The 22,608-nt window shown below is 50.4% G+C and overlaps 1 protein-coding gene across 13 annotated transcripts in view; it reads left to right on the top strand.

The window, feature by feature from the left end:
* NPHP4 (nephrocystin 4) overlaps positions 1-21,796 on the top strand; it is a 142,539-nt gene extending 120,743 nt beyond the window's left edge. For 3 of the 13 annotated variants that reach the window (XM_064281144.1, XM_064281142.1, XM_064281143.1), the window contains 12 exons: positions 2,081-2,206; positions 4,896-5,107; positions 5,555-5,781; positions 6,216-6,405; positions 7,233-7,316; positions 14,701-14,857; positions 15,472-15,557; positions 16,136-16,221; positions 17,629-17,800; positions 18,696-18,875; positions 19,223-19,366; positions 20,893-21,791. In XM_064281144.1, the coding sequence (XP_064137214.1) occupies positions 2,081-2,206; positions 4,896-5,107; positions 5,555-5,781; positions 6,216-6,405; positions 7,233-7,316; positions 14,701-14,857; positions 15,472-15,557; positions 16,136-16,221; positions 17,629-17,800; positions 18,696-18,875; positions 19,223-19,366; positions 20,893-21,033 (1,805 nt within the window). In that variant the 3' untranslated portion in view covers positions 21,034-21,791. Of the gene's footprint in view, positions 1-2,080; positions 2,207-4,895; positions 5,108-5,554; positions 5,782-6,215; positions 6,406-6,871; positions 7,317-14,700; positions 14,858-15,471; positions 15,558-16,135; positions 17,444-17,628; positions 17,801-18,695; positions 18,876-19,222; positions 19,367-20,892 lie in introns of those variants that run through there. The other 10 variants (XM_064281146.1, XM_064281149.1, XM_064281148.1 and 7 more) reach the window with 10 other exon arrangements.
* The last annotated feature ends 812 nt before the right edge of the window (positions 21,797-22,608 follow it).

Below are 22,608 nucleotides of genomic sequence, written 5' to 3'. Positions count from 1 at the left end.
ATGTTACACCTGCCAGATGACTGGGCAGCTCACTCCCTCTTGGTACAGGATGGGACAGAGAGCTGGCCAGGACGTGTTAGCCCCAAGCCACCAGCCTGCTGCAGATTACTATGGGAAGAAGCAGCACAGCGGGCAAGACACTTTGACTACCTGGGCTTGTGGGTAGGAAACCAAAGGACTGGGGTCCAGGTGGAAGGCTGTGGGCAATAGTGCCCTCTGTCCCTGCCCCACCTGCCTCTCTGTCCCTTAGACAGCTGGCTTGTGCCTATGCTGTCCCCTCCCACATCTGGGACTCCCTGAGGCCTCTGACCGTTTTCTGCTCATTGTAACGTTTGCTAAGATCTGCACAGTGTTGGAGAGGTGGATGAGTGGGCTACTGAACAGGCACGTCTGAGTTCCCACCTTGCTCCGGAACCTGTTCTTCTTTGACTTAGAAGATAAACAGGCCACGAGAGGTGGACAGCTGTCTACGTACGGGGTGCTGGCACCCAGGGTTGGTTTCTTCAGGATCACGGCACTTTGATGATGAGATGCTGTCAGGGTCAGATGGCCCCAGGAAGGCGAGAAGATGTGTTTTGGCCTAAATATCAAGGCTTTATGCTTTAAGTGGAAGGGGAAGGTGGAAAACTCCTGTATAGAGTGTAAAAGCGGAGGAGGGTTCCTGGTGGTTCTCAGGAGGAAGCAGCAAGGACAAGGCTGAGGACAGGTCTTCCCTTAATGCTTGTCCCAAGAAGACAGCGTGGGCAGATAGAAGTGGGCATGTAGGTGCCTGTGAGCTGCCCACAACCCTGATGCTGAAAGCACATGCAGGCATCTGGGGCGAGCGGCAGGGGAGTGAAGCCGTGCCTCTGTGGGTGCATAAGTGGACTTTTGAAGAGATGGAGCGCTAGCCCTACCATGCAACACATTATAAAACTGACCTAGAGTACACAGAGAACAGAAGAGTAAGGGATGCCACTACTGGGGCACTGGCTGGAACTGTGTGCGTGCCCAGCATCGAGCTCCCCTTTGAAAGCTGCAGCCTCCCCGGCAACCGTTGAGCCCACCACATGGAGCTTCCCACGTGGCCGGGGCAGGCGGGTGGACCTGAAGAGAGGAAAAGGAAGAGGACGCGGAGTGGGGGCTCTTCCCCACCCCGCTCCCAGGCAGAGGGAAATGGGGAGGGGTGGGCAGGTGGGAGGGGAGGCAGAGGGGCTGAGATGGAACCCAGGAGGGGGTTCCACCTTCTGTTAGTTCCCAGGAAGGCTGCAAGGACGCCCCCAGGCCTGTAAGTACTCAACATTATCTTGTTGGGAGTGGGGGTGTGAACAGTGGCCGCATCCTGTGTTTGGGACTGTGTGGTTCATTTGGAGTGTGCCATTAGCTGTCTTCTGCCTCATCTAAGATGAAAGTGAAGTCCACACTGAGAAGTAGTGAGTCCCGAGGTGGGGGCCCTGTGGAGGCAGGAGGGCCCTTGCTTACGTATCCCTGGGGCTCTGGCCTGCTGGCTGAGTTGAACAGGTGCTGCTGGCAGCTCAGCTCACAGAGAACATGTCAGTCACATGTTTATCCCACTGAAGCAGCATCGCTTCTCTTCAAAGGTCTCTTTTACGAAAATAGCTGCAGCGAAGATTTCACTTGCTTAGCATCTTTTGCGGTTAAGTGTATTTGGACACATGCATGTGGAAGTACATGAAGGCCTTCCCCTAACAATGTGGTAGTCAAAAGCCCGAGTTTAGAGTCTAGGAAACATTGCGTGTTATGAGGCTACTGGGGTTGATCTAGAGACCAGGAAATAAGACTCGGTGTCAGTGCCCTGAGGATCACATGGTCTAATCTATCCTGGGAATCAGGGCTGCTGCTGAGGGGGCGAGAGTCTGAAAACCGGAGATGGATGCGTTCCAAGGAAAATAAGCCCACCCGTCACCTCTCAGTTGCAAACCAAATGCAGAACAGAATGGGATCATGGGACCCTGGTGTGTCAGAGGGCACAGACGGGACATTTAGGAGCTAGAATCCGCATGGGGAATTATACTGGTGAGTTTAGTTTCACGAGACTCTTTTTGGGGTATTAATGTTTTATGCTGGGGGTGTGTTTTAGGTCACGTGTGTGAGCAGAAGGTGAGAAATTCCAACTTGTTGCCACCATCCAGATCGCGGGTCATCTCCAACGACAGGACCAGCGGCTTCCCAGGAGGCAGCCTCCTCACAAGGGGGGCCCTGAGATGTGAGTGGGGAGCTGGGTGGGAACAGGGAGAGTAGACAGGTAGCTGAGGATGGAAGGTGGCGTGTGTGTGCGTGGTAGGGGGAGGATTGATATCACTCGGTTCTGGTGAGAACGAGGCCCAGGGCCCTGCCTCAGTGGTCCTGCAGGCCTGCTGGTCACATGTACTCGCCCCGCTGATCAAACCCAGCACTCTAGCCGGGGTCTGTGGAAACATGGCTGCGTGACTTTCATAGAGAAGTTGTCCTCCTCCAAGTGGCATTTGTTTTTGGTTAGCTGTTCCTCTGCCAGGGAAGAAGAAATGAAGAAAAGGTCAGAAAGAACATAGACTGATTTTTCAAAAGTAATTTGAGACTCCTCAGTGTTGGGAGATGAAGAACTTGGCTTGGTGAACATATTCTCCACAGCAGGGAAGCTCTGAAGTGTTCCCATCCCCTTAAAATGACCCCACAGTCTTGAATATGAAATACTTGTCATTTGAATTGAAAAGTGGGAAGTGCCCTTTAAGTAGCATTTCCGCCCCCATGTTGCAGATCATCTTGTATGAGTCCAGAGCTGCTGTGAGCTGCCCTGTGTCACTGGGCCGCTGGCTTTGCTGGCCTTACGGCATGCTCTAGCAGGGAGAGTCAGACTGGGCCTTCTTGGAACTGGAAGGGCCTTGGGGACCATCTTGTCCTTGGACCTGTGACCAGGCGTGCGAGTCCTTAGAAGGACTTGAGGGTCCCATGAGTCTCCTGATGCTCCAGGCAGAACTTTGAGGGTCTTTGCCCATTGTCCCAGGGAGGGGTGCTCTGTACATTCAGATTCTCCAAGGGGTTGACAGTCTGTCCTGGCCCAGCGACTCATGTTAATACTGAAGAAACTGAGGCAGAGAGAGGCCGGATGACTTACTTAGTTACCTAATTGGAGGTGGTGAACTTGGACTAGAACCTGGATTTCTTGCTTTGGGCTCAGGAGGTCTCCATCCCAGCTAGCCAGAGCAAGGCCTGACTGCCAGGAGAATGGAGTATCGTTTCCACCGGGTGGAGGGATTTGAGGCAGCCCAGCGCTCTAAGAACAAGGCTGAAATTATTTGTAAAAAGCACAGCCACGGGGCCTAGCATGGGGTGGCAGCACAGGGATCCGGAACTACGAGTCTTTTCCTCCAGCCCGTCCTTTGATCAAAACCAGAGTGTAGGAGGCACTCCGTTAGAAAGCCTGAGCCTTCACCCACTGGGTGAGGCTCTGGAATTAAGTATGTGAAATTTAGAGAGCATTTCAGGGCTTCCTGGCTCTCAGTGAGTGCAGCCCCACAGTGTCATTCTGGAATTTTGTTTCTGGTTTCACAGAACTAGGAGAGCAGTAGAAGGGGTGACTGCTAGACTGCGAGCTGAGGCAGCTCAGCCCCAGAGGTGGGCAAAATGCTCATTTGAGGCAGCCATTTAAGATGCCACAACCAACTCGTGGCACTTGAAAAGCAATTAAACTGCTTTAAAATAGTGTGGTGGCAAGGAACCTGGAAATAGCACTTGCTTACGTGTAACTGAGGAAGAGGTGGGCGAGTGAGGGGAGAAAGATGGTGTCACCGCAGGCGGAAGCATCAGTACTTGGCTGTGGCTGTAGATGAGAGAATGCAGGAGGAGGATCCACACTGGCGTTTGGTACCCGAGGGCCAGAACGGACCTCCTGCCTAAGTCGAGGTGTCCCTTCTCACCTGCTGTGCCCATGCTGGCTGAGTGTCCCGGGACCTAAAGTGTCAGCTGTGACATGGCAGGTGTGATGTGTGGTCTTGCCTCGAGCACAGCTCCAGTGGTGTCATAAGCCCCTACCTGGGTCGCACAGAAGAAAACACAGCAGTGTCCTGGGTTGACTGGCCTTCTGCCTGCTGGTGCCAGGCCCCCTTTGGCTTCTTTGACCTCTTAAAAGGCTTTGGTGTGTACTCAGGGTTTGGTGGAGTGGCCCCAAAGGTGACAGGCTGCCCTGGAGGCCAGAGTCCAGGGGCTGCATGTGCAAAGGCTGAGGTGAGTGCTAGGGTTGGGCCTAGCTTGTTTCCATCCAGTCCAACCACAGAGGTGTTGGGCCAGGGGTACAAGCTCTTGGGGCCTCCTATCTTGACCAGTACTCAGAGCTACTGACACTGTACATGGGGTGTGTCTGAGAGCATGGACGGGGCCTGAGGTGCAATGGGTGTGGGTGTGCTTGGTACTTCTCTTGTCTCCAGAGGAGCTGGGCATATTGGCAGAGAGGGACAGCCTTGGGTGAAAGTGTGGGGCAGGACCTGTAAAACTCCTGAGAGTATGGAGTCCTGACTTTTTCCCCTAGAAAGCCATACAGTGGGGTATTAATAAATGTATGTCTAAGGTTCTAGACCAGAAGGGCCAGTATGTTAGAGGCTGGAGCAGGAGGGGCTGTGGAGGTGAGTTTATGTTGGAGGCTGGTGCAGGAGGGGCTGTGGAGGTGAGTTTATGTTGGAGGCTGGTGCAGGAGGGGCTGTGGAGGTGAGTTTATGTTGGAGGCTGGCACAGGAGGGGCTGTGGAAGTCAGAGTGGCCAGTTGCCTCTTTACCAGCATCTGAGTACAGCCCAGATCTGACCTGCAGGAAGGCTTAAGGGCTCCTTGGACTCCCTTCTGGGATGAAGTACTCTGGGAGGCTTGTCACCTAATGAGCACACCTCAGTGTTCTGATCTCTGACTCTTTCTTTGCACCTTCCAGCAGGAAAACGTGTGGTCCAGGCCCAGAAGCTGGCTGACGTGGACAGTGAGCTGGCTGCCATGCTGTTTACCCACATGCAGACGGGGAACCGGAACCCCCAGATCGCTGGCCGAGAGACAGATGCTGTCCGCAGGCGCAAGCTGGAGAGGATGCAGTCGGTGCGCCTGCGGGAGTTTGGAGGAGAGCTTGGCGGCCGGAGGAGCAGTGTACCGGTGAGGGACGCTGTGCAGAGGAGGGCTGCGTGTGGGGGGAGGGCTGCGGGGTGGGGGAGGCCACAGGGGAGGGGAGTTGAGGGACATGGTCTGTGGGGGAGGGCTGTGGGATGGGGAGGCCGCGGCAGGGGGAAGAGGGAGGGGAGAGGGCCACGTCCGGAGGGCCGGGGGAGGGCCATGTGTGGGGAGAGTGGTATGCCAGGAGGCTGGGCGGCCAGATAGATCACTCTGCTCCCATGGGGTGGACCACACTGAGGCAGAGAGAGAAAGTGGAAGGAAGTGAGGAGAGGTGAAGCTTGGGGAGTAGGCTGCCCCATCAGTGGGACCCAGCCCCGGAGCTGGAGGTGGACCAGTCCCCCAAACCACATGGTGGAGAATGGGAGGGGCAGTTCCTGGAGTATCCAGAACCTGCCCCAGTCAGCCCCTCTGTCTGCCCCTGCCCCACAGGCTCAGCAGAGTGTCCTCGCGCAGCATTCAAGGGACCTGCGAGTCATCGAGGCCTACCGTGAGCGTATGAAGGCCGAGGGCATCACCAGCATGCTGAGCCTGGCCATCACCACCCAGCACACACTCTACGCCGCCCTGGGCACCGCCGAGTTCTTTGAGTTCGCCCTTAAGAACCCTCACAACATGCAGCACACGGTGACTGTCGAGATTGACAACCCTGAGCTCAGGTGGGTGCATGAGCCACTCCCTGTCACCCAGGTGGAGGCAGCCTTGTGTTGTGGGCTGTCTGTGGACTTCTGGCTGAGCTGGTTTTCGTATTACTTAGGACAGGTTGCTTTGGGCTTTCTACCACTGCTCTAGGCCCCGGGCGATGCAAATGGTTAACATGCTCGGCTGCTGACTAAAAGGTTGGCAGTTCACGTCCACCCAGAGGTGCCTTGGAAGAAAGGAGTGATATTCTACTTCAAAAAAATCAGCCACTGAAAACTCTGTGGAGCACAGTTCTACTCTGACACTCATGGGGTCTCTATGAGTCAGAGTTGACTCGACGACACCAGGTTGCCACTGCTCTGAGGTGACTGGGGTGTAGTCTACCTGCATGGGACTGGCTCGGGAGAATAAGTATTTACTCCTCAAACTCGGTCTCTCCACCTCCCTCCAGTGTCATCCTGGACAGCAGGGAATGGCGGCACTTCAAGGACGCAGCCGGCCTGCTCACACCCGTGGAGGAGGACATGTTTCACCTGCGTGGTGGCGGCCTGGCCCCCCAGCTGTACCTGCGCCCCAAGGAGAATGCCCACATCCCCTTCAAATACCAGACTTTCTCTCTTGGCCAGTCAGCCACAACACAGGTGGGGCGCTCTTCTCCCACGCATAAGGGGGCTTGTCACCAAGTGCCCTGGGTCAGGTTCCATCTGGCCAGTGAGGGTGGGACACGAAGACCTTTGCATTGTTTGTACATTTCTTCCCGTGCTTGGGGGAGGCATGGTTTGCTCAGCTGTCATTGCTTCCACTTGTTCAGTGAGAGCTTCTAGGGGCCTGCTCTGTGCCCGCAGCCCAGGTGGTGGATGTCAGGACAGCTCGGCTGGCCTCCTCTTAGTTGGCTGCACTAAACTGCTAAATGAGGTTTTCCTACATCTCACTAGGGCTAATGGACTGGAATTTTCTAACCTTTTTCACTCTCCAGCTAATGGTGTTTCTTCTCTACATGAAATGCGAAGACTTCGAGGTTTTGCATAAAAGCTGTGTGAGGTGGGTGGGTCAGATTTGGGGGGGCACCTAGAGTATGTGTGTCTCCTTTTTTATTGGCCTCTTGAGGCCACTTCTGTAGGATGGTCATCGTCACTTCAGATGGGCTTGTGGAGTTCCCAGGGACTCACCGATCTCAGTGCTGACCTTTTGGATGCCTTTTCTGGACAAGCTGCTTGTGTAGGGCAGTGGCAGACCTGGGCTGCATGTTGGACCTGTCTTCCATTAGCTGGGCATCCTGAGGCCGGATAGCTAATCAGAGCAGCTGCCCAAAAGCTACTGGGAGAAGTGAATGAGATACTGTGCCTGGCCCCCGAGTCCATTGCCGCCTGGCACAGCACCCTGCACTCTGGCACCTGTGATTTCAAGTAGAAGCGCTCACCACCAGCGACCCCACCTTGACCCACTCATGCTGATTGGTTTCTCACAGGCCTCTGCCGAACCGAGGCCCAAGCAGGGTGTGGACACCGAATCTCCCTGGAAGTCTAGCACAGTGCCCACGAAACATGCCAAGGTAGGTGGGTGGAGGGAGCAGGTGCCGATCCAGGTGTTTCATGGTCTTGAGGACTTGTGAGTGAGTCTGAGAGAAGTGGACCATGACTCCCTCTCAGCTGTCCCATGGGCCCTTGTCCCTCTCTGCCTCTCCTAGAAGAAGGCCCTGGGCTGAGGGTCTAGGACCAGGATGGGGGCAGACGGCGCCCGGAAGTGGGTTTTTCTTTTTCATCGTAGTCGTGGTGGCAATAGCTTCAAGCAGCTGCTGTTAAAGCCTCCTTAGTGGGTCAGTTTTCATGGAACCATGTCTTGCCACTTGCCTTGCTGCCCTTTGATGCTCTGCCACGAAGGCCAGTGTGGCCCTGAAGGCTTCAGGCACCCGGCCCTTGAGGCACAGTTGCGTCAAAGGGTGCAGTTACTTCTGAGCCTGGCCCATACCCTTACCAAGTGGCACAGAGTCAGTATAGTCTGTGTGAGCTTGTCACTTCTGGGAAATAAGACTTGGTCCTGAATTACCTTCCCAAAGGGCAGGTGGTGCCTATAAGGCTGTACTTCTCAGTGTTTGCTATTGGGATGCCCTGAGGAGGAGCTTGGTCCCTGCCATTTTCTAAGAACTTCTGAAGCAATTTTAATTATTTTGGAAAAAAAAAGAGCCTTTTGTAGTAGTTTGAAAGTTAAAAAAAAAAATTAACAACTCTCCGTTGGACAGACATTGCCTGCACCTGCCTGTGTCCTAGACCGTGGCTGCTCCCGTGTAGCTCTGCTTTCCTGCCTGGCCCTTGGGGCAGCCCTGTCCAGCTCTGGGCCTACAAAGTCTAGCACCAGTGAAAACTTGCTTCATTTTTATTTAAATGTGGAGCTGTGGTGTGGCCTTTAGTCTAAGGAGTGCCGTTGAGTCAATTCCAACTCACAGCGGTGGTTAAGTGCTACCAAAGGGTCGGCAGTTCGAATCCGCCACGCGTTCCTTGGAAACTCTATGGGGCAGTTCTGTTCTGTCCTATAGGGTCGGTATGAGTCGATGATAAATTAAAGAAGCTAGTGTTTTTTTCCTTAAGTGAATTTGGAATTTTAAGGCAAATCCTAGCAATCTTACCAGTTGATCCATGAGTATGCCCCAGTGAACCACCAGTCCTTGGTATCAGCTTTCATTTGCTCCATGCTTACTTTCCTGCTGGCCTTTCTGCAGTTGGTGTGTTTGGGTCCCCACCACTCTGTCTCTGGAGTCCATGTGGACTGGCCAGCTGCAGAGGCCTCCGGAGCCAGCATCCTGTTGGGCTCAGTGGCCATCACCCGATAGCATCTGTTACATGTTCTCCACCAGTAGTCCACCTGAGGCTCCAGTGCCCACGCCGTTACTCCATCAGGGGTTGGGAATAGGAATGTCCAGTTCTGTTGTTCCTCTTGCCTTTCCTAGCTGTGAATCTTCTGTAAGCAAGAGCTTTTTCCCATCAGCACTCGCTACCCTGAAATAGACTTTGTGCAAGAAAGTGAGGATAGATGTTTCTTTCCCTGTATTTATCAGTTTTCACAATAGTGAGTTGTAGCCTAGCAACCTCCAACAATGATTGAATGTTCGGAGTCTCACCGTGAACTTGGGTTTTATACTTGATGTGTTTCTCAGGCCGTGGCAGTTGCTATTCTTCAAAGCTAGGACCATCCTCTTTCTGGCCAGTGGGATTCCTTTCCAGTGAGCTCCTGAGCCTTTAATTTCAAACTTTAAGTTGCAAGAACATAACAAAGACTCCAGTGTATCATTTACCCAGATGTCCCAATTATTAACTTTTAACCACATTTGCCTTATCACTTTCTGTGTATATATTTATATATATATATTTTCCTGAACAATTTGAGGATGAGTTATTGGCATAATGCTCCAATTCTTCATGAAATGTAATGTTTGTATGTCCTCAAAATAGGACACTCTCCCACACATCCACAGCAGAACCTTTAAATGAGAGCTAACTCTGATATAATGTCATTTCCAGGCCCCATCTACCATCTGCCAGTCACCCCACAATACCATTATGGATCTGGGGTTCAGTCCAGGCTCACACCGTGTGACGTGATCACATCTCAAAATCCCTTTCCATCTGATACTGGCTCCCCGCTCCTACCTCAATCTTTATTGTCCTTCATGGCCTTGACGTTTTCAAAGAGTTGTTGTTAGCTGCCGTCGAGTCGGTCCTGACTCGTAGTGACCATATACACAACAGAACAAAACACTGCCTGGTCCTGTGCCATCCTCACAATCATTTTTTGCTTAAGCGCATTGTAGCCACTGTGTCAATCCATCTTGTTGAGGGTCTTCCTCTTTTTTGCTGACCCTCTACTTTACCAATCATGGTGTCCTTCTCCAGCGACTGGTTCCTCCAGATAACATGTCCAAAGTAAGTGAGACAGAGTCTCGCCATCCTTGCTTCTAAGAAGCATTCTGATTGTATTTCATCCAAGACAAATACAACCACAAGTACAAGCCACTTATTTCGTAGGATGAATGCCTTCCATTTGGGTTTGTTTGATGTTTCCTCATGACTAGATGTAGATTGTGCATTTTGGGCAGGAAACCCACAGACGTTTTGCTGTGTTCTTTCCAGAACATCTCATCAAGGGGGGCACCATGTTGATTTGTCCTTGTACTGGTGATGTTAACATTTTCATTGGTTAAGATGGTGTCTGCCAAGCTTCTTACTGTAAAATTAACTAAGAAGTATTTTGTACTTAGTAATTAGAAAGTAATTAAAGAGGATTTTGTCCAGAGACACTCTGAGACCATGTACATATCCTATTCCTCATCAGACTCTCACCCACTAGTTTAGTGTCCATTGACGACCCTTGACTGACTCAGTTAACTCCTGTGATGGTTGCCTAGTGGTGATCTCAGCATTCACAGTCCATCTACACTCATTGGCTGACGTTCTAAGTAAGGTAGAGCTTTGCCTTCACTCTGTTTATTTTTCATATCCTGTGAACTATGAATTCCTCTTTTACTCAGTGGGTTATAATTTGTTCCTATCATTATTTATATTTTGCTGTCATATGTCCCAGATTGGTGGTGGCCCCTTCATACTGGCACCTGTGTCCTTTTCACATGTCCCTGTCATTCTCTGAGCACTTCTGTACTTTTCTGGCACAATGGTTTGGTTCCAGACTCATCTTATGCTTTCTCTGTGCGAGTCTTGGAATTAGCCATTTATCTAAGATTCCTCTTAGTGGAGAAGGTATTTAGAAACCAAAATCTGGGTACTGGGTGTGCTTATTGCTACTGAAGTGTCATTGATTTTAAGCCTCTCTCAGCAGAGAATGCCAAGAAGTACATGTATGTAGGCACATTTACACACATACGTGTGCACAGACATGCATATACGTGCATCTAGTTCTATGTCTGTCTATATGTTAATGACCATGAGCCATACCAGTGCCTCTAATACCAGTCCAACACCACAGGGTTTCCTGTAGCTGTCCTTTGTTCCATATTTGTAATTCTCACTTCGGCTAGTGAGAGACCAGACTCCCATCATCTCCAGTGTATTTACTTATTTGCTCAGTTCCTGTGTGTGACCAATCTGTTCATCACACTGGGCAAACCCCCTTGGGCCTGGTGTCATTGACCTTGTTGGCATATGTATATGTATGTTTTTCAAAGTACCAGCCCACTAGCAAGACCACTGTAGTTTAAGAATTCGGAGTGCTTCTTTCTGTCCTTAGAATGCATCTCATTAGGGATGTGTAGTCAAAATACTGTGTTGTAAATTTACTTAAAAGAATTCTTCTCTGGGTTATTATATCACCAACTTGATATATGGTTATGTTCATTTGTTTTAATTTGTTCTCTCTTTCTATAAAACTAAACCTGTTGCTGTCAAGTCAATTCCAACTCATAGTGACCGTATGTATTTCAATATATAGGGATCCCTTAAAAAAAAAGCCGATATTAGTTTTTATAATTTTTATTGTGTTTTAAGTGAAAGTTTACAAATCAAGTCAGTCTCTCACACAAAAACCCATATACACCTTGCTACACACTCGCAATTACTCTCCCCCCAATGAGACAGCCCGCTCTCTCCCTCCATTCTCTCTTTTTGTGTCCATTTCGTCAGCTTCTAACCCCCTCCACCCTCTCATCTCCCTTCCAGGCAGGAGATGCCAACATAGTCTCAAGTGTCCACCTGATCCAAGAAGCTCACTCCGCACCAGCATCCCTCTCCAACCCAATGTCCAGTCCAATCCATGTCTGAAGAGTTGGCTTTGGGAATGGTTCCTGTCCTGGGCCAACAGAAGGTCTGGGGGTCATGACCACTGGGGTCCTTCCAGCCTCAGTCAGACCATTTAGTCTGGTCTTATGAGAATTTGGGGTCTGCATCCCACTGCTCTCCTGCTCCCTCAGGGGTTCTCTGTTGTGTTCCCTGTCAGGGCAGTCATTGGTTGTTGCTGGGCACCATCTAGTTCTTCTGGTCTCAGGATGATGTAGTCTCTGGTTCACGTGGCCCTTATCTGTCTCTTCGGCTTGTAATCGCCTTGGTGTTCTTCATTCTCCTTTGATCCAGATGGGTTGAGACCAATTGATGCATCTTAGATGGCTGCTTTCTAGCGTTGAAGACCCCAGACGCCATTCTTCAAAGTGGGATGCAGAATGTTTTCTTAATAGATTTTATTATGCCAATTGACTTAGATGTCCCCTGAAACCATGGTCCCCAGACCCTTGCCCCTGCTACACTGGCCTTGGAAGCATTCAGTTTATTCAGGAAACTTCTTTTTTTGGTTTAGTCCAATTGTGCTGACCTCCCCTGTATTGTGTGCTGTCTTTCCGTTCACCTAAAGTAGTTCTTATCTACTGTCTAGTTAGTTAATACCCTTCTCCCACCCTCCCTCCCTCCCCCCTCTCGTAACCACAAAAGAATGTTTTCTTCTCAGTTTAAACTATTTCTCAAGTTCTTACAATAGTGGTCTTATATAATATTTGTCCTTTTGCAACTGACTAATTTCACTCAGCATAATGCCTTCCAGGTTCCTCCATGTTATGAAATGTTTCACAGATTCCTCACTGTTTTTTATGGATGTGTAGTATTCCATTGTGTGAATATACCGTAATTTATTTTTCCATTCATCTGTTGATGGGCACCTTGGTTGCTTCCATCTTTTTGCTATTGTAAACAGTGCTGCAGTAAACACTGGTATGCATATATCTGTTTGTGTAAAGGCTCTTATTTCTCTAGGATATATTCCAAGGAGTGGGATTGCTGGATTGTATGGTAGTTCTATTTCTAGCTTTTTAAGGAAGTGCCAAATCGATTTCCAAAGTGGTTCTACCATTTGACATTCCCATCAGCAGTGTAGAAGTGTTCCAGTCTCTCTACAGCCTCTCTAACATTTATTATTTTGTGTTTTTTGGATTCATGCCAGCCTTGTTGGAGTGAGATGAAATCTCATTGTAGTTTTGATCTGCAATTCTCTAATGGCTAATGATCGTGAACATTTCCTCATATATCTGTTAGCTACCTGAATGTCTTCTTTAGTGACATGTGTGTTCATATTTTTTGCCCATTTTTTAATTGGGTTATTTGTCTTTCTGCAGTTGAGTTTTGCAGTATCATGTAGATTTTAGAGATCAGGCACCAATCATAAATGTCATAGCTAAAAACTTTTTCCCAGTCTGTAGGTAGTCTTTTTAGTCTTTTGGTGAAGTCTTTGGATGAGCATAGGTGTTTGATTTTTAGGAGCTCCCAGTTATCTAGTTTCTCTTCTGGTGTTTGTGCATTGTTAGTAACGTTTAGTACACTGTATATGCCATGTATTAGGGCTCCTAGCATTGTCCTTTTTTTTCTTCCATGATCTTAATCATTTTAGATTTTATATTTAGGTCTTTGATCCATTTTGAGTTCGTTTTTGTGCATGGAGTGAGGTATGGGTCTTGTTTCATTTTTTTGCAGATGGATACCCAGTTATGCCAGCACCATTTGTTAAAAAGACTGTCTTTTCCCCATTTAACTGTTTTGGGGCCTTTGTCAAATATCAACTGCTCATACGTGGATGGGTTTATGTCTGGATTCTCAATTCTGTTCCATTGGTCCATGTATCTGTTGTTGTACCAGTACCAGGCAGTTTTGAATACTGTGGTGGTACAATAGGTTCTAAAATCAGGTAAAGGAAGGCCTCCCACTTTGTTCTTCTTTTTCAGTAATGCCTTATTTATCCGTGGCCTCTTTCCCATCCGTATGAAGTTGGTGATTCGTTTCTCCTTCTCATTAAAGAATGTCCTTGGGATTTGGATGGGAATTGCACTAAATGTATAGATCGCTTTTGGTAGAATAGACATTTTTATAATGTTAAGTCTTCCCATCCCCGAGCAAGGTATGTTCTTCCACTTATGTAAGTCTCTCTTGGTTTCTTGCAGAAGTGTACTGTAGTTTCTTTGTATAAGTCTTTTACATCTCTGGTAAGATTTATTCCTAAGTATTTTATCTTCTTGGGGTCTACTGTAAATGGCATTGATTTGGTGATTTCCTCTTCGATGTTCTTTTTGTTGGTGTAGAGGAAGCCAACTGATTTTTGTATGTTTACCTTGTATCCCGATACTCTGCTGAACTCTTCTATTAGTTTCAGTAGTTTTCTGGAGGATCTCTCAGGGTTTTCTCTGTGTAAGATCATGTCACCTGCAAACAGAAATACTTTGACTTCTTCCTTGCCAATCTGGATGCCCTTTATTTCTTCATCTAGCCTAATTGCTCTGGCTAGGACTTGCAGCGCAATGTTGAATAAGAGTGGTGATAAAGGGTATCCTTGTCTGGTTCCCGATCTCAATGGGAATGTTTTCAGGCTCTCTCCTTTTAGGGTGATGTTGGCTGTTGGCTTAGTTTTTGTATTAATGAAAACATTTACATGAGGCAAAAATCAAACTACCAGATAGAATATATTCAGAAAGTTCTAGCTTCTATTCCTTGACCTCCCCCCATGCTTCCCTCCTCCGTGTGTGTGTGTGTGTGTGTGTGTGTGCATGTGTGTGTGTGTACGTGTGCATGAATTTGTGTCCTGGAGGTCATGTCACAGTGTACAGAGAGCTCCCAGCCAGAGACATAAGGTCGAGTGAACCACAAAAGGCATGGAAGCACACCTACAATTTAATACCTTTCATAGGAGCTCCAACAAAGGCAAAACCAAACAAAATATTGTTTAAAGATACAAAAGTGAGAATAAAAGCCAGGGTTCCAGTGAACATAAGTTCAGGAGTGTGGTTTCCCCTGGGAGCATCAGGGCCTGTCCTGTTGACCCCCACAGGTTCTGTCCCTGCTTTTCTAACACCCTGTCCTCTCCACATCATGGTCTTGGTGCTCGTTGGAGGAGACACGGTTTAGAAAGCTGCCCCGAGGCACCACACCTGTCCTGACACCACCTGGATCTGTTCTTGGCAGGTCACCTTCCGGGCGAGCAGCGGCAAGCCCCTGGCTGTGCTCTGCTTGGCTGTGGAGCCCCAGCCTCACGTGGTGGACCAGATCTTCCGCTTCTACCACCCGGAGCTGACCTTCCTAAAGAAGTCCATCCGCCTGCCCCCATGGCACACGCTTCCAGGCAAGTCCTCGTGCTGCCCCAGGGTGGCAGGTGGCAGGATGCCATCTCACAATGCACATCAGGGACCTCCTTGTGAACACCTGCCTTGTTGTTCGAGATGGCGCTTTGCATCCCTCCCCTAGGATGAGTCCACTTTTCTAAAAATCTCAGCACCCCAGCTCAGGTCTGCGACGTCATTCATAAGTGTGGGTCAGGAGGCCTGCTTAAGTCCTTAGCCCGGGGGTTCACTTACTTCCCGGCAGGCACCTTCAGAACCAGGTCCCCTGCTAGATGGAGTTACCTCTTACTTTTGGGTCACTTTTCAACTCCCTCTGAGGAGCCTCTGAGGAGTTGGCTAAAAGTGGGCCAGGCTGGAGTGGAAGTGGCCACGGTATCGCTGCAGGTATAAACTGAGGCACACACTGACCCTCGGGTACAGCTCCCTTTTCTCTGTGGTGCCTGTGGCAGACGGTGGTGTGCATCTGTCCATTTAATTGCAGGCCTGTATTGAGCCCCTGTGTCAGGCCAGTCCCACCCTGGACAGTGACTGAGGCATGACATGGCACAGGGCTGTTTGCCACACAGGCCGGGCTGTTGAGAAAGACGTGTCTGTTCTGATGTTTTTCCTCCTCCAGGTGCCCCTGTGGGAACACCCGGTGAGGACCCCCCGATCCATGTTCGATGTAGCGACCCCAATGTCATCTGTGAGACCCAGAGTGTGGTATGTCTGTTTTGGCGCCTGTTTGGGGGGTGTACCTCTCAGCTGGGGCTCCCTCATAGCACCATGCCCCCATTGTCACCCCTGTCTCCTGATGCTCTCTTTATCTGAGGTTCTGGGCTATGTGTTTCTTCCCAAGGTGCTGAGGGCTGTGCTGACATCCTTGTGAGAGTTTTGTGAATGAGTTTTCATTTTTTTTCTCTGCTAGCAGATCAGTTCCTTAATCATCTGAATTTAAATTAAAAAAAGGCATGAAGCAAAGGGAATAGAGTGGATGGTAATTAAGGCCTTTATTAATTGCCGTTGTGTAAAGGAGAAAGGCAATAATTGTGTTAGGGCTGATTAGGAAACTGGGTAAAATCTCCTGCAAAATACAATTATCAAAATCAATGTAAAATCAAGAGGTTAATGATTTTCTTTTTTTGCAGCGAAAAAAAAATAGGGGATTCTGACTATTACAGAAAATGAATGAGTTTGTTGGGAGCAGGGGGCCTGGCTTCCACCTGCTTTTCCTCTGCACAGATCTGGCTGCTGGGGGAGGGAGGGTAGAGCATACCAGTGGCTGCGTTGTCTGCTGGCAGGGCCCCGGGGAGCCCCGAGACGTGTTCCTGAAGGTGGCCAGTGGCCCAAGCCCAGAGATAAAGGACTTCTTTGTCACCATCTATGCGTGAGTAACAAACTCCCATCTGTGGACGGTGGGAGAAGTGGTAAGGCCACAGATTGGGAGCTGTGGGTGGCATCATTTGGGATGGGAGCCAAGGTTCTGGGGCTGGGAGGAGCCTTGGGAGATGTCCTCTCTGCTCTGGGCAGCACAGACGGCCTGCCTGGCTGTGGGGGCATGGGCGCCGCTCTCCAGGAACACACTGGTACTTCAGAGGCTCACGCCTCATGGGCCAGACCCCAAGGAAAGAGACGTGACAGCTCCGGCCCTTCTGCACCTCGTGATGCCCAGCAGCCTAGTTACTCTCCTGCGGAGTGTCAAGTGTCCGATGCAGAAATTCTTCTGGGGGTACCTAAGCCATGTCCACCCCCAGGGAGATGCATACTGGCTGATTACTGTCCTTTTCATGCCTGCAGACTGGAATCGAATCCCCCTTCCTTTCCTCTCCCAGGTGAAATAGCTCAGTTCCTCTACTTTTTCCTCATAAGTCCGAGTTCCCACCCTTTTGAGTTCCCTTTAAAACTGGTTTAAGCTGGAAGATTTCTGTTGCATATCCAAGAGCAGGACAGGAACCGCACCCAGGGACAGGGCTGCGCCAGGCCCCTTGTGTGCTGCGTGGACACTGAAGAGTCATTCCGAGTACAAGCTTGATGGCCATGGAGAGCAGGGTCTTGGCAGGGCCTGGCGGCACTTGAGAAGTGGACGCAGGGTCTCCCACAGCACTTGAGGAGCCCACTGAGCCCAGGCCCAGTCCCTTCCAGGCCGCATCTGTCCCTCCACGTTGTGTGGCCTCTGGACTTTGCTCAGGACATTGGGATTTGAACTTCCCCAGCTGCGTGTTTGGCAAAAGCTCCCGTTGTCGTTTAGTCATTCACACGGTCCTTGGACGCCCACTGTGGCCAGGCAGAGCCCTGGTGCCGAGCAGAGTAGAGCGAATAGGCCACGGCCACCCTAGAACCTTCCAGTTTGGGTGGGAGGTGGGTGGGGCTGCCAGACGGGAGGGCAGCTGGGCTCACCCCATGTCCTTCTTGGAGCCTCTCCTGCTGTCCCTGGTCCTGCCTCCATGGACAGGCAACACTTCCCACCTCTGTCCCTGTTTGGCTCTCAGGGGTTGGCTCAGTGCTTGCTGCCAGGCTTGTCTTTCATGACGGGCTCCTGTCCCCTAGGACTCCCTTCCCTGAGAGCTGTCATCCCCCAGGTCTCTTGCCCCCAGGGCCACTGTACTCGGGTGAGCACAGACCCCTCTGTCCTGCTGTCCCCCAGGGCTCCCCTTCTCAGGGCTCCCCTTCCCAGAGCTCCCCGTCCCAGCCCAGGGCTCTCCCACCCCCTCCCCAGGGCTCCTGGCCCCCAGGGGTCCATTCCCCAGGACAACCCCCCTTTGGGCCGGCACAGACCCCTCTTGTCTTGCCATAGGGATCGCTGGCTGGTGGCACCCATCCAGATCTGGCAGATCTACCTTCACTCCCTGCAGCGCGTGGATGTCTCCTGCATCACAGGCCAGCTGACCCGCCTGTCCCTGGTCCTTCGGGGGACGCAGACAGTTAGGAAAGTGAGAGCCTTCACCTCACACCCCCAGGAGCTGAAGGTACAGCCTGGCTGGGGGCCACTGGGCTGACCTCTGCCTTTCCCTCCCCTACCCGTGGCCTGGCCCCAGATGTGATCTCAGTCGGGGCTTCGACATAGCTCAGGGGTTGGTCCTGGCGATGGACTCTTAGAAGACCTTTCATAACTAAACAATGTTTTTTTATGAATCTTCACCAAAATCACCTTCTACTGTGTCATTCATAGGATGATTGATGTAAACCGCAAAGGCAAACCTTTACGGCTATTGATAATTAAGTGTTAATAGTTGCTGTGGAGTGAATGTAGCCATAATTATGCATCTGAAGCCCCTTGGGTGGTACTAACAGTTAATGCAATCGGCTGCTAATGGAAAGGTTGGAAGTTTGCGTCCACCCGTAGGCACCTCAGAAGAAAGCCTTGGTGATCTACTTCTGAAAAATCGGCCATTGAGAACCCAGTGGAACACAGTTCTACTCTGACACATCTGGGGTCACCATGAGTCACAGTCCGCTCAACAGCAGCTAGTTGGTTTGTTTAATTATGCACCTGGATGGCGAGGGCGATGTGAGAGCTCTCCTGCTGGGGCAGTGTTTAAGTGAGAGATTATCTGAGCTCCATCTCTGTTGAGGCTCCTCTCTGGGGAGGAGCCACCCGTGGGAGGAAGGGCCAGCCCTTCATGAACCATGACGTGCAGTAGTATTGACTTGGGAGTTCAGATTTCCCCAGTGGCTGCTTCCGACATCTAGCGGGACCTGGCTGTGCTGCCCTGAGCCAGACCCCTTGGGCAGGCCCCTAGGTCCTCTGCTCAGAGGCTGGAAGCTCCTTTCTCATCTCTCCTCCCTTTGTGGCCTGTGGGTTACTCCTTGTTTGCAAATGTGGGAGAGCGCCCCCCCACCTCACTTCTCTCGTTTCTTGAGATGGACCCCAAGGGTATCTTTATGCTGCCGCCTCACGGTGTGCTGGACCTGCACGTGGGTGTGCGGCCCCACAGGGCTGGCAGCAGGTTCATCCACCTCAACCTTGTCGACGTGGACTTCCACCAGCTGGTGGCTTCCTGGCTCATCTGCCTCTCGTGCCGCCAGCCTCTCATTTCCAAGGTCAGTGCTGACACGTGGAGGCTGCCTGGATAGGTGGCTCACTACGTAGCACTGCAGGCCCTGGCCAGGGCTGTGGCCGCATGATTCGGGTGATTAGGTCTCATTTGGCTGTCACCTCTGGTCCCAGGGAGGACTGTGTAAGTCTGGGCAGGGGCAGAGTGTTTGCTTCTTTCTTGTCGTGTCCCTCTCGGCTGGAAGCTCCAGAGCGTGTCTGTGTCTGTCAGTGCTGTGTCCCAGCTTGAGGGCCGCGCAGGTGCAGAGTAGGCTCAGGAAGCACTTTGAGGAGGCATGGATGGCTGTTGCCCCAGGACTGGCGACAACGTCTCCTGCCCTCTCTCCCTGCTCAGGCTTTTGAGATCACGTTGGCTGTGGGTGAAGGGAAGGGAGCCAACAAGCGGATCACCTATACCAACCCCTACCCATCCCGGAGGCAGTACCACCTGCACAGCAACCGCCCCGACCTGCTGCAGTTCAAGGAGGACTCCTTTGAGGTGCGGGGGGCGAGTACTGGTGGGGGTGACACACGGAGGTGGGAGACTTGGGGGGCCCTGCTTCTCCTGGAGCCCAGGCACTTCCAAAAACAACAGTGACACAGCAGTGAGAAGCAATTCAGTTAATGAGGGACAGGCTTCAAAAAGTCCTTGAGATGTGGAAAACAGCACTGTCTACTTTGGGTTAAATCCTTAAAATGGTGGGCTCCTGAAGTGTAAGCTCTTCCGAGACCCACCTTCCTGGCCACATCGCAGAGGGAGGCCCAGCACCTCCTTCCCTGTGATTTCTGGTCAGTTTATCCAGAACTGTCCCAACGACCACTTCTCTTACAAGCAAACTCTATCTACTGTAAGTGTTGTACAGAAGTGCAGCAGAGCACACTCTATCTTTTAGTGGAGAGCATTGATTGCAGCTTCTCCTGCTAGTGTGGGCAAGAGCAGTTGTGTCCAGGGTTTTCCTGGTAATATTGGAAAATTTGTTTAAGAAAACAAGCTGGCATTAGGATCTGACTAGCATGTCCCTGGAGCCCTGGTGGTGCAATGGTTAACAGCTTGATTACTAACCAAAAAATCAGCAGTTTGAATCCACCAGCTGCTCCTTGGCAACCCTATGAGGCAGTTCTACTCTATCCTGTAGGGTCGATTTGAGTTGGAATTGACTCAAAGGCAATGAGTTTTTTTTCTTTTTTCAGTTTGTCATTGGGCTATGTCCCTGAGGGTTTTGGGTTGGCCTCCTGGTTCCGATCCTCCCCTTGTACGGGAGCAACAGTGTCTTAGCCTAGGCATTGGATACACCCACAGGGGCTTAAAATCCTTCATTGGCCCATGTGATTTGGTGTCCGGTTGAAATAGATGTCAGTGTGCATGAAGAACGCTAGGAAAGAAATCAGGGCAGACTCAATGTTGGCCGCTGTGATTCTGACACTTCTTTCCAATTTGGAGGAGTCCCTGGGTAGCGCAAATTATCTAGCAGTTGACTGCTAACCACATGGTTGGTGGTTTGAACCCACCCAGAGACACCTCAGAAGAAAGGCCTAGAGATTACTTCTGAAAAAGCAGCCATTGCTCGCTCAATCTATACAACTGTACTTCCTACTAGCCCCTAGCATACTTCCTCCATGGGTCACCAGTCACTTCCAGTAAAAATACCCTGTGCCTTTTGAGACTTGATGACTTCATTGTTGACTTCTGGCAGAATTGCCTCCCTCGACTCAGTTCCTCAACTAGATTGCAAGTTTTATGCATTCAGTTCAATTCTTTCAAATATGTATCAATTTTATCCATTCATCTTGGTAAGGACTATACTCCAAGCAAAAGAGCAAAAGTGTTCAGCGTGGGGAGAGAGAATTGTTGAATGGCTTCCATTGGAAACATGGCAGTGACAGAGTAAAAGGTTAAAAAACAAAAAAATTCTAAAAAGCAGCCATTGAAAATCCTATGGGGCACGGTCCTACTGTGACACATGCAGGGTTGCCAGGAGTTGGAGTTGACTTGATGGCAAGTGGTTTGGTTTGGTTTTTTCCCAGGTTGGAGGAGGCGAGACCTACACAATTGGCCTTCGATTTGGCCCAAGTCAGAGTCCTGGGGAGGAGGAGGTTCTGATCTACATCAACGACCATGAAGACAAAAATGAAGAGACGTTTTGTGTGAAGGTCATCTACCAGTGAAGGGACACCTTGCAGGGACATGTAGCCTCTGTGCCGCCTTGGCCTCTGTGCTCCTTGGGGAACGCCTCATCCTCTCCTTAATACTTTCCAATTGTGGCAGCTGCAGATGTCCTTGCGCTGCAGGCCCTTTTCCCCCTGGCTTCTCTGCAGCATTGAACCTCAAGGTGGCCTGCCCGATGACCGACCTGTGAACTTGGCCAAGGGGTGGAGAGACCACCATGCCCTGGCTGTTTGTGACGCTCATGTCCAGTCAGGCTGCTGCCAACACCAGACGTACAGAGCAAGACCTGGACCTGAGCGTGTACGGTGGCACCAGCGGCATGCTGCCCTCACATGGCTGCACACGAAGTCCCTTAACTGTGCTGCAGACAGGAGTTGTCCCTTTGACAAAGTCACTTGATTTGCTTTCAACAAAATGATTTATTGATTTTAACAAAATGCATTTTATGAATCATCTTAAGTGATAAATTTATGTTTTTCTTACGGCATTTTATACAGATATATTATTTGATATGCAGTATTTATACTGGTGTTATTTCATATCTTTTTTAAATTATTGTACAAAACACTAAACTTTTACACGTTTTCCTTTTTGACAGTTTTCTTGAGTATTTTCTGTCTCCATCGTAAGCCTGGTTCTCCTTGAGGGAAATGTGCCTGGGGGACAGTCTAGGAGACACTCAGGTGGCCCGTGCTGGTCCCTAAGGCTGGTGAGTCTGTGCAGCCCTGGCTGGGCGAGGGCTGAGGACTTGGAAATCTGTGCAGGGGTAGCTGGAGCGGGGTGGGCTGGTTTCCCAGTCCTTTGCTGTTTTCCATTGAATAGGGGTCACGGCTGCACTGGATCTGTCACCTTTTCCCAAAGAGCACACCACCCCATCTGTACTTTCAGGAATTCACCTTCCTTTTTTGCAGAGAAGATGACTAATCCTTCCGTTTCCACTGCCCCGGTGCCCTGTTCTGATCGTGACCCAGCCACATCTCCCAGAGAGTGCTTGTGCACATGGGTGGGACTTGGTGGGGCATGGATTTGGCTTTTCCTGCATCTCTTACCGGGGATAAGCATAGACAAGCCATGTGTGGGGGGTGCCCAGTCGTGTCTGTGTGCCTGGGCTTTACTTTTTAATTAGACTGTGTTGTGCTCCACTTCCCCCTGGACTTGGAGACCAGCCTCTGACTCCTCTAAAAGGACCTGACAGAAATGGCGTAGTGTTCCTCTCAAGGGATTTGGACTTTTTTATGCAGTAGACAGGTCCCAATGTCAAGTCCTACTCAGGCAATAACTGTAAGGCATCCAGCCCCCATGAAAGAGGGACAGTTTTCTCCTCCTGCAGAAAATCTCAGCCAAAAGCATCGTGCTGGGAGATCAGCCACTGCCCAGAGGTGAGGCTCGTGCCGGGATGGGCCAGGAAGATGTGGGCTCTCTGTAGGTGTCTTAGTTGTCTAGTACTGCTGTAACAGAAATACCACAAGTGGATGGCTTTAACAAAGAGAAATTTATTTTCTCAGTCTAGTAGGCTGGAAGTCCACATTCATGGCGTAGGCTCCAGGGAAAGGCTTTCTCTCTCTCAGCCTTCT

The sequence above is a fragment of the Loxodonta africana genome, chromosome 3, assembly GCF_030014295.1.
Source record: "Loxodonta africana isolate mLoxAfr1 chromosome 3, mLoxAfr1.hap2, whole genome shotgun sequence".
Taxonomy (NCBI): domain Eukaryota; kingdom Metazoa; phylum Chordata; class Mammalia; order Proboscidea; family Elephantidae; genus Loxodonta; species Loxodonta africana.
This window is presented reverse-complemented; position numbering and strand designations above follow the sequence as displayed.